The sequence below is a fragment of the Carcharhinus amblyrhynchos genome, chromosome 17 (assembly GCF_965287045.1).
Source record: "Carcharhinus amblyrhynchos chromosome 17, sCarAmb.v2.hapA, whole genome shotgun sequence".
NCBI classification, from domain to species: domain Eukaryota; kingdom Metazoa; phylum Chordata; class Chondrichthyes; order Carcharhiniformes; family Carcharhinidae; genus Carcharhinus; species Carcharhinus amblyrhynchos.
In genome coordinates, this window is record NC_137340.1 from 12,767,767 (window position 1) to 12,781,718 (window position 13,952).

General features: G+C 40.1%; 1 protein-coding gene across 6 annotated transcripts in view; it reads left to right on the forward strand.

Annotated features, from left to right (window-relative positions):
- The window catches only part of lipf (lipase, gastric), a 70,532-nt gene that overhangs the window by 36,095 nt on the left and 20,485 nt on the right, over nt 1-13,952 (forward strand). For 3 of the 6 annotated variants that reach the window (XM_080205491.1, XM_080205494.1, XM_080205492.1), the window contains 3 exons: nt 3,948-3,993; nt 4,990-5,110; nt 8,075-8,189. In XM_080205491.1, coding sequence (XP_080061617.1) covers nt 4,997-5,110; nt 8,075-8,189 — 229 coding nt within the window. In that variant the 5' untranslated portion in view covers nt 3,948-3,993; nt 4,990-4,996. Of the gene's footprint in view, nt 1-3,531; nt 3,838-3,947; nt 3,994-4,989; nt 5,111-8,074; nt 8,190-13,952 lie in introns of those variants that run through there. The other 3 variants (XM_080205490.1, XM_080205496.1, XM_080205493.1) reach the window with 2 other exon arrangements.

Consider the following 13,952-nt stretch of genomic DNA (forward strand, 5'->3'; position numbering starts at 1 on the left):
AGGAACAGTACTTTTGAAAGCCTGTGGGTTTATTATCAAATAAACTGGTTGGACTTAAACCTGGTGTTGTGAGACTTCTTACTGTGGGAGGAAACCAGAGCACCTGGAGGAAACTCACGCAGACATGTGGAGAATGTGTAAACTGCGCACAGACCTTGACCCAAGCTGGGAATTGAACCCAGGACCTTGGCGCTGTGAGGCAGCAATGCTTGTCATTGTGCCGCCTCAAAGGTTTGCAGTGAGCCTAAGCGCATCAGGCTTTGGGAAAGGAAAGATCAGCCAGAACAGATCAGTAACCCCTACTACAAGTGGATACATAGATACTAGGTGAGGGCAGGATTGAGATCAGTGGTGGTGTCTTGTCCAAAATCCAGTTGCCCCACCAAGCACTCCATATCCAGACATGCACCTGTGCACATCAAACTGTACCCATCAAGTGAACAGTGTCTTCATGAGAGTAGGCAGGGGGAGGAAGTTAGGGAGGAAAAAGTACAGTAAATTAATGATTTGCCCTTCTGTACCCGTTGACAGATCTGAGCAACAGTCAATCATACTGCATTATGCAATGCTGTGCCCTTTAGTTCTTTGCCATGTCAATATTCTCGCTGAAGCATTTGCATTTGCCATTAACAGTGGTAAATTCTTGATTAACTAACAAACCAGAAAAATACCTGGTAATTTTTACAAGTTTAATAGAAGGACAAATTGACAGAGTGTAAAAGCAATAGGATTTCTGGAGCACTTATTCACAAATCCTCACAATGATCAAAAATATTGCAATGAGGATAAAACCAACACCTGTAACTCCATATTATGCTGACTGTGTTCACTTTCTCAAAATAAGTAGCCTTTTCCTGTAGAAAAATGTAGTCATTTTCTCTTAAATCTGAAGGTTCACACTTATTTGTGTTAAGTATTTAAATTAGATTTAACATATTTTATGGTAAGTAATTTAGGGAAATAACATTTACTAAAACACATTTTAAAGCATGTTATTAAAGCATAATTTCAAAGCTTTGATGGGCAAATGTGTAATTTACCAAAATATGGTGTCAAACTGCTCCAACAAATCCAACTCCAAAATTACATGTTTTGGAATTTGAAACTTAATAAAACAAACATCATGCATGCTGTTGAGGTTTGATTGCCAGACTGTAGGTAGGGATAAAGTATGAACATGAGCAGTCTAATGATCGGTAAAATCATTTTTAAGTAGTCCCACTACTATGAACTTTTGATTTTGGGAGCCCATGGCAAATGGAGCTACCATCCATTGCAAATAAATTCCTACACTTTAATATAAAAGCAAAATACTGTGGGTGCTGGAATGTGAAACAAAACAGAAAATGCTGGAAAGTCTCAGCAGGCCTGACAGCATCTGATGAAGGGTCATCTAGACTCGAAATGATGGCTGTATTCTATCCCCACAGATACTGTCAGACCTCCTGAGATTTTCCAGCGTTTTCTGTTTCTTGTCTGAGCAATTTAATATTGCTTCCCTGATCGGCTATTCTTGACTGAACCCCAAGAATCACCTGGTTAGCAGGGTTTCTGACACATTCCCACTAATAATGTAGGACATGGTCTTTTCCCCCCGTTATAGAATGAGTCTCACTGCTCTCTGCATGCTGAAATTTTGCCTTCTCTGGACTACCTTGTCCTGGATGAGTACTGAATAGAATTTCATAGTGGACTGCGACAGTGGAGTGTTCATTGCCATGATTGATGTACAATGGGATTCGACAAGTTGGCCTTCCCTCTTGCCTAGATCAGTCACGTACTTTGTCTGACTGTCACTTTCTGCTCTTCCTTACAAGTGGATCAAGCTGGAATAAGCCCAGGGCTAAAATTTGACCTGCAGGTTTGCTGCAAATTTGAAACTATTGGGCAGTGAGGACAGATTATTGGCCTGATCAGGAAATTGGCTGAATATCAGGAATATTTTGTAGGGAAAAATAGACAGGTACTCCAAAGTGGCAGGATATGTCTAGTGATGTTGGTGCCTCAATTATTCACTGATTTATTAATGCGCAGCTGAGGGGATAGAGAGGCACATGGCCAGGTTTGCTGGTGACACAAAGATGAGATGGGATAGTCACTGGCAAGGCCAGCATTTGTTGCACATTCCTTACTACCCTTGAGGGAATGGTGGTGAGCAAAGGATCAGGGAATTGAAGCCAGGCCTTGCTGGAATGAAGTTAGGGAACACTCCTACACACACAAGATGATAGAATTTTGGAGCTTTCTTCTGCAAATGATGATCCAATGATGGGTCAGTTGTTCATTTTAAATATGAGACTGGTAGCTTAGGGGCAAGGTAGATTTAGGAATCGTATACCTCTGGCAGCTCTGCTTGGAAGGAGTTTGACTGGTGTGCACCTTCTAACAATCCTCTCCACGTGAATGTGTGTATAATTCCCTTCTCAGTGCTTTTTAAAAATTCAATTGTGGGACTTGGGTGTCGCATTTATTACTCATCTGAGGGCAGTTGAGAATCAACCACATTGTTGTGGATCTGGAGTTGCCTATAGGCCATGCCAATTAAGGACAACAGATTCCCTTTCCCAAAGGACATTAGTGAACCAGATGGGTTTTCCTGAACAATCAACAATGGTTTTATGATTGTCAGTAGATTCTTAATTCCAGATATTTTTATTGAATTCACATTCCACCATTTCAAACTCAGGTCCCCAGAACATTTGCCGATTTTCTGAATTAATAGTCTAGTGATAATACCACTAGGCCATCGCCTCCCCAATTTTGATTTCTCTTTTTAGACTTGTTCGCTGTAAAAACTGTTACGTTGCTTGTCAAGGTTATTTTGTAATCACAATTAGACAAGTTCAGAAAATGTTCAGTCTCTTCCCACCCGGACCCCAAGTTTCCTGTTGCTGTTGTTCAGCCCACTGCAGCTGTTGCATGGTTTGCTGCATAATTTCTTAGGTGTGTCACAGTTCAATGTTTAAGCAACTTTGTCCATTCAACCTTCAAAAATCTCCAACCTTTGCGACTTCAATCTCTTTCTATTCGCAGGCAACTTCATTCCCATTGGAATCCTTATTGGTGTTTGAAAACAGAAACTAGGCTGAGCAAGAAAATTTAGCACATTATTACTTTTCCACTCAATTGAGCAATATCATGACACTATGTCACCAAATGATTAATCATAAAAAGCCATTTAAAAAAATCTTTGAATCTGTTGAGTGCATTTCTGTTGCACTGTTCTTTGGACTTTCATCAGCAGAGGACCCATTTTCTTTTGACTTCAGACGATACTAGTACTCAATTAGCAGCTGGTGTGGTTAATACAATTCATTGCTTTCCTCTGGCAGCCAGGGAAAAGCTATATAGAGCACCGTATGGTAAGATGGGTAAAAGGCTTTTCCTCTTAGTCATTTGCCATATATAGGAGGTACAACGTGGAAACAGCCCATTCAGCCCAACCAATCTGGGTTGATGTTTACTTTTCAGACAAGCAAACAGCTCAAATCAGATTTCTGCTGTGCTGCTTCATGTTGATTAACTCCAACAGCAAGAGTGCAAGTGTGAGGAGACAGTCCTAAATAATTCAAGATTATTTAACTATATCAGGGCTTGATAAGCTGCTGAGTAAAAGTTTTTGCTCCTTGTGTCAGTTCTGATGTTTCCGTAATAGATGAGTTAATTGTGTGACGCGGATATCAGGAAATATCAGAGGTTAAATTGAATCTTTTAGAGGACTACAAAGGATAAATTGAGTTGTAGATAATATTGATTGATATTCTGGGCACTATAAGGTCTTTTTGTGTTTACAGAAAAAAATATCTATTTTGTAATGATTAGTGGAGGTTCTGTTTGGTAAGAAGATTAATTTGTCTCTTATTTATATTGATGAATCTTTTTGCTTTCTTTCCTGTGTCAATTGTTTACCTTTTAAAGGTTGGATTCTATTTTTTATCCTTTTTCAGATAAGCAGAGTTGGAGGTTTTTGATCTTCTGACTGGCCACTTTCAGGTTGGGAGTTTTGGAGTTTTGCGTCAAGGATATTTGAAAATGCATCAACTTAGTTAGCTTTATAAAGTTGGCTTTGTCTAATTGTTTATATGCTACGTTTTTCAATAAGATCTGCTTGTAGTTGCTGTCAATAATGTGTTATGTAATATTAAAATATTAACCCAAATACATCTGTAGCAATGTCTGGTTTACATTGTGATATATTTCCTTTTGACTTGTTGCAGATGAGTCCACTAATTTGGCATTGTTGCACATCTTTTTATGTTTGCTCTCGCTGGTTTTTGTATGAATAATACTGAGATTTGAACTATTTGCAAGTATTGAGATAATTTTCTTCAAAGTTAGTTTATATTTACAGTTATAGAGTGTGTTTAGTAAGGGAACAACCAGCACGATTTTGAGATTTGTGTTCTGCATTTACATGTGCGCACATATGCTTTCATGTGTCGTTGCTTTCAATAGGTTGTCTTTGACCATGCAGTTGTATCCTATTGCAGTATTAATGTATTTGTAATTGTAAATGGTGCGTTTATCGTCTTTTTGGCCTACAGAAGAAATCTCAAAGTGCAGTGCTTTAACTGTTAATACATTCAAATAATAAATGCTGCCAATTACCATAGTCATGCAACATGGAATGAGGCCAGTCAGCAGCCCATTGTACTAGGTCTTTGAGGACCTACCCAATTACTCCTACTCCCCAGCTGTTCCCCCAAAGCCCTACACTTTTTTTTCCTTTTCAGGCACATACTGGATGCCCTTCTGAAAGTTATGATTGAATCTGCTTCCACCATCTATCCAGTCAGCATGTTATGGAAGGCTTTGGAATTTTATTATTGCTTTTACTATGTAAACCTGTTCTTTAACGAGGTCCTCTCCCCTACTGTTTGATCATTGGTAGTGATTTGTTTGGCTTCACATTCAGTATGTTGACCACAATGTCAGTCGTTTGCTGGTGCTTTCACAAGTAACAATGCATTTTGTGCATATTTTATGTAGACTGAAGATGACCCTACTGTTTTTTGCCCTGCTATTGCTCATGCAAGATGGGACCATGTGCACAACGTTGGTGATCAACAACTATCCGCCAAATGTGGATCCTGAAGCCTACATGAACATTGTAAGTTAGAAAATCATTGCCAGCTAAAATATCATCAGTATTAAAATGGATTTTTTTTAAAAGTTTCAGTACTTGTTTCTACTTCCTGAAGGGCATGAAGAAATTGTAGTTTTCAACGTTTACAAAAGAAATTGAAAGTTTATAACTTGTGTCCTACAATGTGTGCATTATAAAATACAGGGAAAATTATGTTCCACAAATTCTGATATAACGTTTCCCCCTCTTCTCCACTTCCCAGAAGGTTTTATTGGAATTTGTTCACTATATAATGGGTATATGTGGCAGTTAATTTGTGCACAGCAAGTTCCCACAAACAGCAATGTGATACGCAACCTTGTACTCAACTAACATCTGCAAGAATAGTAAGCTAAATGTTGGCGTAGACACTGGGAGAACTTTCCTGCTCTTCCTTTGAGTGGCATTATGGGAGCTCATATATCTATTTAAGGGAGGGCAGATGGGACCTCATCAAAAAGGCAATACCTTTGTCAGTGCTTTACTCCGTCTGTACTACACTAGAATGTCAACTTAGGTTGTGTGCTCAAACCTTGAGTGTGGTTTGAAGCCAAGATCTGATTCAGGATTGAGAACAATCACTGTGCGAAGGGTGACACGTAAACCTGTGGTTGCTCCCTGACCTGTTTGCACAATTCCCAATCTTGGCTCCACGTTGCTGTTCTCATTTTTATACGCAGTTCTCTTTTTTAGGCCTGCATATCTAAATTGCTCATACCTACTCCTAAACTCTAATTCACTGTTTGCCTTTCCTCTTTTTTTAAAATTAGTTCTTGCACTTCCAGTGTCTCTGCCCATATTCTATTTTAACTTTAACTCCAAACCGCAAAGGACCAAAACTTCACTTCACTGAAGTTTTGCTATTTTGAGCTGAAGCATAGTCTCCAGGTTAATTTGTATGAGATGGTGGGTGGTGTTATGATTACTTGTTTCCATTTGGCCATGAAAGATTCATTCAAACAAAAATGTCATAATTTTCTTCATTTTAACATTGACTATCTCCCAGGTTTTAAAGCATGCTGATGGGCTCCATTAGAGCTTATTGAAAAACACTTGCACTGCAGTATACAGTAATTGCACCTATTGGAAAAATCTTTTCCAAGTCCTTACAGTTGCTTGGTTCATGTTCAGCATATCTAATTCAATTCAATTATTGCTTTGGGTATTACAAACAACATGTATATGCAACCTTGAGTCCAAAGACGTGCAGGTTAGGTTAATTGGCCATATCAAATTGCCCCTTAGTGTTAGAGGGTTTAGTGGGTTAATGTGTGAAGGCCTGGATGTGATTGTCATTGGTGCAGGCTTGATGGGCTTAATGGCCTCCTTTTGCACTGTAGGGATTCTCTGAACAAATAGAATCATTCCTATTAATTCTTCTTGCTTTATTTTGCCTGATTTATTTCTGGTTTACGTTTTGCCTTTAAAGTGGATCTCCTCAGTCTAGCTTCCCCCTTGCTCTTTAGCCCTCACTCTCACCCACCCCCCCCCCCAACCTCCCAATCCTGACTGCTGTGTATTATTTTGAAGGAGGCAAATGAAGGGGAATTATTTACTCTCTATTTTACTTCAGCTTTGTAGCTTTACAGTATTGGTCTGCAACTAATGGTAGTGCATGTAGAGTGACCATCACTCTTGACCTCAGACCCAGATATTGCTCCAGGCTTTGAGCTTTACTTCTGCATCCTTCAATTTGGGGCCTGACATCACTTTCCAATTGCCACTGTTAGGGTACCAGATCTAAAAACCCAAGGTATGTTATGAAGCCAGACAAGACCCCAACAATTTTCTATTTTGGGATTATCTATGACGTTTCACTCCAGGCGCAATTCTACTGATGCACTGGATACTTTTATCAGAAAAGACGTTATTTAATGACATAGTTTAATTATAACAAATGAATTAGCTGAACTTTTAATAATTGAACATACTTAAACATGACAAGGTACAATTCTTATCACTGAGTTCCAATCCAACAAAATTTACCTTATAGACTTAAACCCCTCTTTAAAATGAGTTAGCTCACTTTTAATTTCTTTTTTAAATATCTAAGGAAACTCTTACTGTCTTTATACTTCAGCTAGCTTTCCCTTCTACTCTAATTTTTCCTTCGTTATTAATCTTTTAGTCATTCTTTGCTGTTTTTAATGTTTCATCTAATCTTTTGGCCTATCATCTATATGCAATAATATCCTTTCACTTCAGGTTTCATGCTATTTTTAACTTTTTTAGTTAACATTGGTGGTGGGTTCACCCCTCAGAATTTGTCTTTCTCATTGGAATCTATTTATGCTGTGTGTTCTGAAAGATCCCCTTGAATGTCTGTCAATCCATCTCTATTGATCTATCCCTAAACCTCATTTACTTCCTCTGGCTCTGCCTCCAAGTCCTGGTAATTGCCCTTACTTAAGTTTAAAATATTTAGTCTTGGATTCGTCTCTCCCTAAAACTGAATGCAAAATTCAATCATATTATGTTCACACCTCCCTAGGAACACCTTCACCGTGAGATTATTGAATAATCCTATCTTATGTTCAATACCAGGTCCAGTACAAGCTTACTCCCTGAACATGCTGCTGTAAGAAATTATCCCAGACACGTTTTATGAATTCTAGGCTTTCTTTGCCCAGCTAATTACTCCTGTCTATATGTAGGTTAAAATTCTCCACAATAATCACTAGAAAATATCTCTCTTAGCATATTGTGGCTCACTTACTTCAAAAGGGCAAGCTATTAACACTATTTAAAAACAAAAAGTTTGCTTACCATCACTGGATGTCTAATAATTATAATATTCTCTTTAATGACTCAAACTGTCACTAATGTCTTCCATTGATTCATTACTGATGTCTGTTTGTTTAATAATTCTGAGTGTTGCAGGTTTCTTAGTGACCAGACGCAGTAATTTTCACTCACTTAGGCCTTTTCTTTTCAATTCTGCTTCCCTAGCGTCAACTTATCTCCCACCGTGGTTACCCAAGTGAAGAATATGATGTGGTGACTGAAGATGGCTATATCCTCAGCATAAACAGAATCCCTTATGGGATGGTAGAGACAAATGAAGGTAACTGATTTGGTGCCTTCAGTAAGAAGGGTTTAAATACGATAGATTTATGTTACACATTTCTCAGCTTTAATTAGAAGCTCGCTCACTAGCTTACTCATATCTTTTGCTGCTGAAAGAAGGACTTTAGTTCTTTGCGATAAGTGGGCAAAAATATTTACAATACTATGAGCTGCAAATAACAGATAACTGAAAGAAAAAGTAAATTGCTTATCATGAAATAGTGAAGCATTTAATCTTCTTCCTCCCTCTACTCCTTTCCCTCCTCCCACATTTTCTGTTAGTAAGCAGGTAAAGTGAAGATACTGTTCTGTGTTAAACTGTGACAGGCCAACAGCGCAGATTCAGATGAACTATAGACAAATTTAGGACTGACAGCAGGAAGATGATTATGGAACACTGACAGAATAATAAATGCTTGAACCGGGGAAGTGCCGGAAGATTGGAAAGTGGCTAATGTTACGCCGTTGTTTAAGAAGGGTGCCAGGCAAAAGGCGGGGAATTATAGGCCGGTTAGTTTAACGTCTGTGGTAGGTAAAATGTTAGAATCCGTCATTAAGGAGGAAATTGCGAGGCATCTTGAAGGGAATTGCTTGATAGGGCAGACGCAACACGGTTTCATTAAAGGGAAGTCGTGTCTGACAAATTTACTGGAGTTCTATGAGGATGTGTCTAGGGCGGTGGATAGAGGAGAGCCGGTGGATGTGGTCTTTCTGGATTTTCAGAAGGCGTTTGATAAGGTACCTCACAAGAGGTTACTGCAGAAGGTCAGAGGACATGGAGTTGGGGGTAGGGTGTTAGCGTGGATAGAGGATTGGTTGTCAAATAGGAGGCAGAGAGTGGGGGTCAACGGGTGCTATTCGGATTGGCGGTTGGTGACTAGTGGGGTGCCCCAGGGGTCGGTGCTGGGGCCTCAGCTATTTACCATTTATATAGATGATCTGGAGGAGGGAACCGAGTGTAGGGTGTCGAAATTTGCTGATGACACCAAGATTGGGGGAAAGGCAAATTGTGCGGAGGGTGTGGAGAGTCTGCAGAAGGATCTGGATAGGCTGGGCGAATGGGCCAGGAAATGGCAAATGGAATTTAATGTTGGCAAGTGTGAGGTGGTCCACTTTGGTAGGAAGAATGGTAGGAAGGACTATTACTTACGTGGCGAAAAACTGCAGCAGGCGACGGTGCAGAGGGACCTCGGGGTCCTTGTGCATGAGTCGCAAAAACCCAGCCTGCAGGTGCAGCAGGTGGTCAGGAAGGCGAATGGGATGCTGGCCTTCATAGCGAGGGGGATTGAATATAAAAGTAGGGAGGCCTTGCTGCAGCTGTATAGGGCATTGGTGAGGCCGCAGCTGGAGTACTGTGTGCAGTTTTGGGCGCCGCACCTGCGCAAGGATATTTTGGCCTTGGAGGGAGTGCAGAGGAGGTTTACTAGGCTGATACCGGAGTTGAGGGGGTTGAGCTATGAGGAGAGGCTGAATAAACTAGGCTTGTACTCGTTAGAGTTTAGAAGAATGAGGGGAGATCTCATTGAGACGTATAAGATGATGAATGGGATGGATAGGATAGAGGTGGAGAGACTCTTCCCGCTCAAAAAAGACAGTAGGACTAGGGGGCACAGCCTCAAGATAAAGGGGGGGCGGTTTAGAACGGAGTTGAGGAGGAACTTCTTCACTCAAAGGGTGGTGAATCTCTGGAATTCTCTGCCCGTTGAAGTGGTGGAGGCTGCCTCGCTAAATATTTTTAAGACGTGGGTTGATGGGTTTTTGATAAGAGAGGGGATTAAGGGTTATGGGGAGAGGGCGGGAATGTGGAACTGAGCCACGACAGATCAGCCATGATCTTATTGAATGGCGGGGCAGGCTCGAAGGGCCAGATGGCCTACTCCTGCTCCTATTTCTTATGTTCTTATGTAACTTTTTTTAAAAAGCTGGCGGCTGTAATGCAGGATACTGGGACGTTCGGAGCAGGAGGCTGGGAAAGTGGTTGTGAAAAGAGACGTGAAGAGTGGAGGTGCCACATTGTCCTCTGCTCCATTTTTAAAATAACTGAGGATTTCCTCGGTGGTAATTGAAGCAGTAACGCAAGGAACTAGCTGTTAGCTCATTAATGTCTAGAGTTTAACAAACCTGATGGACCGAATTGACATGAAACTGCACGCTGCTGATAATTTCCCAAGCTCCACGCTAATTACTGCCTTACCTCTGATAGCTGATGCTGAGATTAGGCGAGTTAAAGTTTCACTTCCATGTTAAACAGAGGGCATTTTTCTTTAGTGCAGTCGCAGGATAGAAGTGTTGCTGCCAGTGCCAGCAGTTACTGTCCAGTTCTAATTGCCCTTGAAAAGGTAGTGGTGGAAAATGGCATAAGGGGTGGTACAGTTATACCTCGTATAGTGTTGACTCAGTTTGATGTTGTTTCACTTTAACATTGTTGATAAATATTACTGTAAATCTGTTTAATGTTGCCAGTTTCATGTTTTTCGCCACAGACTTCCTCTGTGTGGTTCTGAGCTATAGCTCCTGGGTTCTATCTAGTGGCAGAAGTTAGTTGGTGCCTCTTGCACTGACTGACCTGTACCACTGGATGGAGCCTTGGTGATCTAAAATAACGATTGAGATGAGTGTAATTTAAAAAAATTATATCTTGTTTATTTGTAATTATTTTATTTCGCTACCAGGGATCCACAGTACTGCATGTGTGTTTCAACTTGCACATTACATTTTCCGGGAAACAAATTTCTGAAGGAACTTAACTCAGGCTTTATTGTTGATTCCTTGGGAATCCATCATTCACATGAAGTCATTTCACTTATAAAATTGTGATTTTCAGGAATGCAGCCACAACTTTGTGAGGACTTGCTGTAAACTGAATGGTGGTTTGCGGGGGGGGGGCGGGTAGGTTTAACAAAAGGGGGATAAAAGGAAAAAAATAGTCGTTTGCTCAATGAAGGACTTTGGATTTTTTTTTCAAAAGTTTATTTACTGGTGTCACAAGTAGGCTTATATTAACACTGCAATGAAATTACTGTAAAAATCCCCTATTCACCACACTCCGGTGCCTGTTTGGGTACACTGTGGGTTTCGAGTCACATATAAGTAAGGATGGCAGATTTCCTTCCCCAAATGGGTTTGCTGATTGTTTGTTGGTCACGATTAATGATTCCAGATTTATTTATTGAATTTGTATTCCATCAGCTATTATGATTGTATTTGATTTTGTGTCCCCAGAGCATTTCCCTGAGGCTCTGGATTACCATTTCATTGACATTACCATTATGCCATTATCTCCCCTTTTTGGAATGCAGAGCAGTGTTACAACTGAAATGCACACTGCAATGAGATAAATGACCATTTAACCTACTTTGCAGCGTTGCTGAGAAATAAATATTGGCTGTGAAGCTCTGTTATTCTACGAATAATGCTATGAGAGTTTTAATTTTCTGCATAGGTAGAAGGGTTCTCCCTATACATCTCCAACAGTATAGCCCCCTCACTACAGTGTGTCAGTCTGGATTATGTGTTCTGGATTTCTGAACTGGGCCTTGTACTCTTAAAGTTTTGCTAAAGAGATGAATGTGTTGCCACAAAGCTTTTACCTGTTTGTGGCTCATTTCCCAACAAACCCCCCTTACCTCTAACCCAGTTCACTTGGCTCTTTGTGCACCATTATTAATGGATGGATTTCCTGCTATTTTTGCGAATGAAAGAACTTCTGTCCAGTGAATGTTAGTTTTTTAGGTTCAGCCGCAGTAAATTATCAAATTTTCAGAGCTTTTTATTTTTGGATTAAATGACAAGATTTGAAGATAATTATTCAGAACTTGGTGCATTGGTTTTGAAACACTTTGTTGCATTCTGAAGAATGTGATAGAGCATATTGTGAATTAGAGGCCTTTTTTATGTTATTTGTTAAAATTTTAATGTGTAATGTATAAAATATAGATGGATAAACATTAGCAAGAAACCCTGAGCTACCTGTTAAGACTCTTATTTTTATTTCTTAAATCTTAAAACCCAGTATCTGTGCGTTGAGGGATTAGCACAGCCATAGCACCAAACCATAGATTAGCAAACTAAATTGCTAAAGATTACAAGAAATAGATTTTCAGATATTTAAACTGTTGAAGGCTGATGGAGTGAATTTGATAGGTTGGCTGTGATAAGTGTTAAATTCCAGTCCTATTTGTCCCAACACATCTAGTGTATCAATAACTTTCTGCTCCTATTCTGAGCACTACCAGACCATCCCAAGTTTTCACACTTTTCATTATTTATGTAAGGCCTTTTATGATATTGTCCAGTGGACTGTCTCTGTCTATGTTGATTGCAATGCATGATGTCGGTGTTGTGGGACTGTTTGTCCAATGAACTGTGGAGGAGTCAGCATTGCTTCCAGTTAATTATTGGGCAGACCAAAACCATCATTATTCAGCTCCAATCAAAAACTCTGTATTTTGGCCCTTACTTCACTTTACCCTCCCTTTGTGTGAGCTTGGATATTAAATGACTGAACCCCAGTGTATTGAATTCAATGTCTTCATCTCTGTTTACAAATCCTTTAAAGCTCTGCTCTGTTCTATCTGTGCACCCTCTCTTGCTCCATAACCCGGGCTGTGCCATTTGAACCTCCTGCTCTAACCTCCTGTGCATTCCCTTGTCCCTCTATTTTACTACTTGTGGCAGACCCCACTGTTGGCTATCTGAATTTCATTTCCTGTGTTGCCTCTTTTCCTTGACTTGTTGCTTCTCTTCCACCTTTTTAAAAAGTTGGTTTCATTAAAAACTTTTGTCGATGCTTTTGGTCATTTCTTCTAACTCTTTCAGCACTGCCTCATATCCACTTGTCTTGTGATGTATCTTGAGATGTCTTCTGTGTGTCAAAAACATTGTTAAGTGAATAAATGCATCACGTTCAGCTGTACTGAACTACACAGACAAGACAGTACAGAGCTACAGTCTGCTGAGGCTATTGAAGAAGGCAGGATAGCAGTGACAGTGTTGCAAATGGTTCCATTCCTTATTATTCTGCATAACATGCATGTGGGTCATTAAGCCAAGGGCCAGGTCATACTTAGTTGTGAGGCCTCACAGAGTCAAATAGTATGTGCAGAATAGTCACCTGAGCATAGGGACGCCAACATCTGTAAAGATGGAGCATAGCAGAAACAATTGTGGCAATCACGAATAGAAACTGTTGTGCTTCAAGAGGGAAAATTATCAAAATATGTTCCTAGAATGGAGCCCGAAGATGCTGACATTGTGCAACTAGTTAAGTGAAGGTCAGTTTGTTCTGCTTCTCATGGTGCTGATCCTGATTTTCATTTGACTTATTATTGTCACATGTATCAACGTACAGTGAAAAGTATTGTTTCCTGCATGCTATACAGACAAACCATACTGATCATAGAGAAGGAAATGAGAGAGTGCAGAATGTAGTGTTACAGTAATAGAGGGTGTAGAGAAAGATCAACTTAATGCAAGATAGGTCCATTCAAAAGTCTGACAGCAGCAGGGAAGAAGCTGTTCTTGAATCGGTTGGTATGTGACCTCAGACTTTTGTACCTTTTTCCCGAAAGAAGAAGGTGGAAGAGAGAATGTCCAGGGTGCATGGGGTCCTTAATTATGCTGACTGCTTTGCCAAGGCAGCGGGAAGTGTAGACAGAGTCATTGGGTGGGAGGCTGGTTTGCATGATGGATTGGACTACATTCACGACCTTTTGTAGTTCCTTGCGGTCTTGGGCAGAGCAGGAACCATACCAAGCTGTGA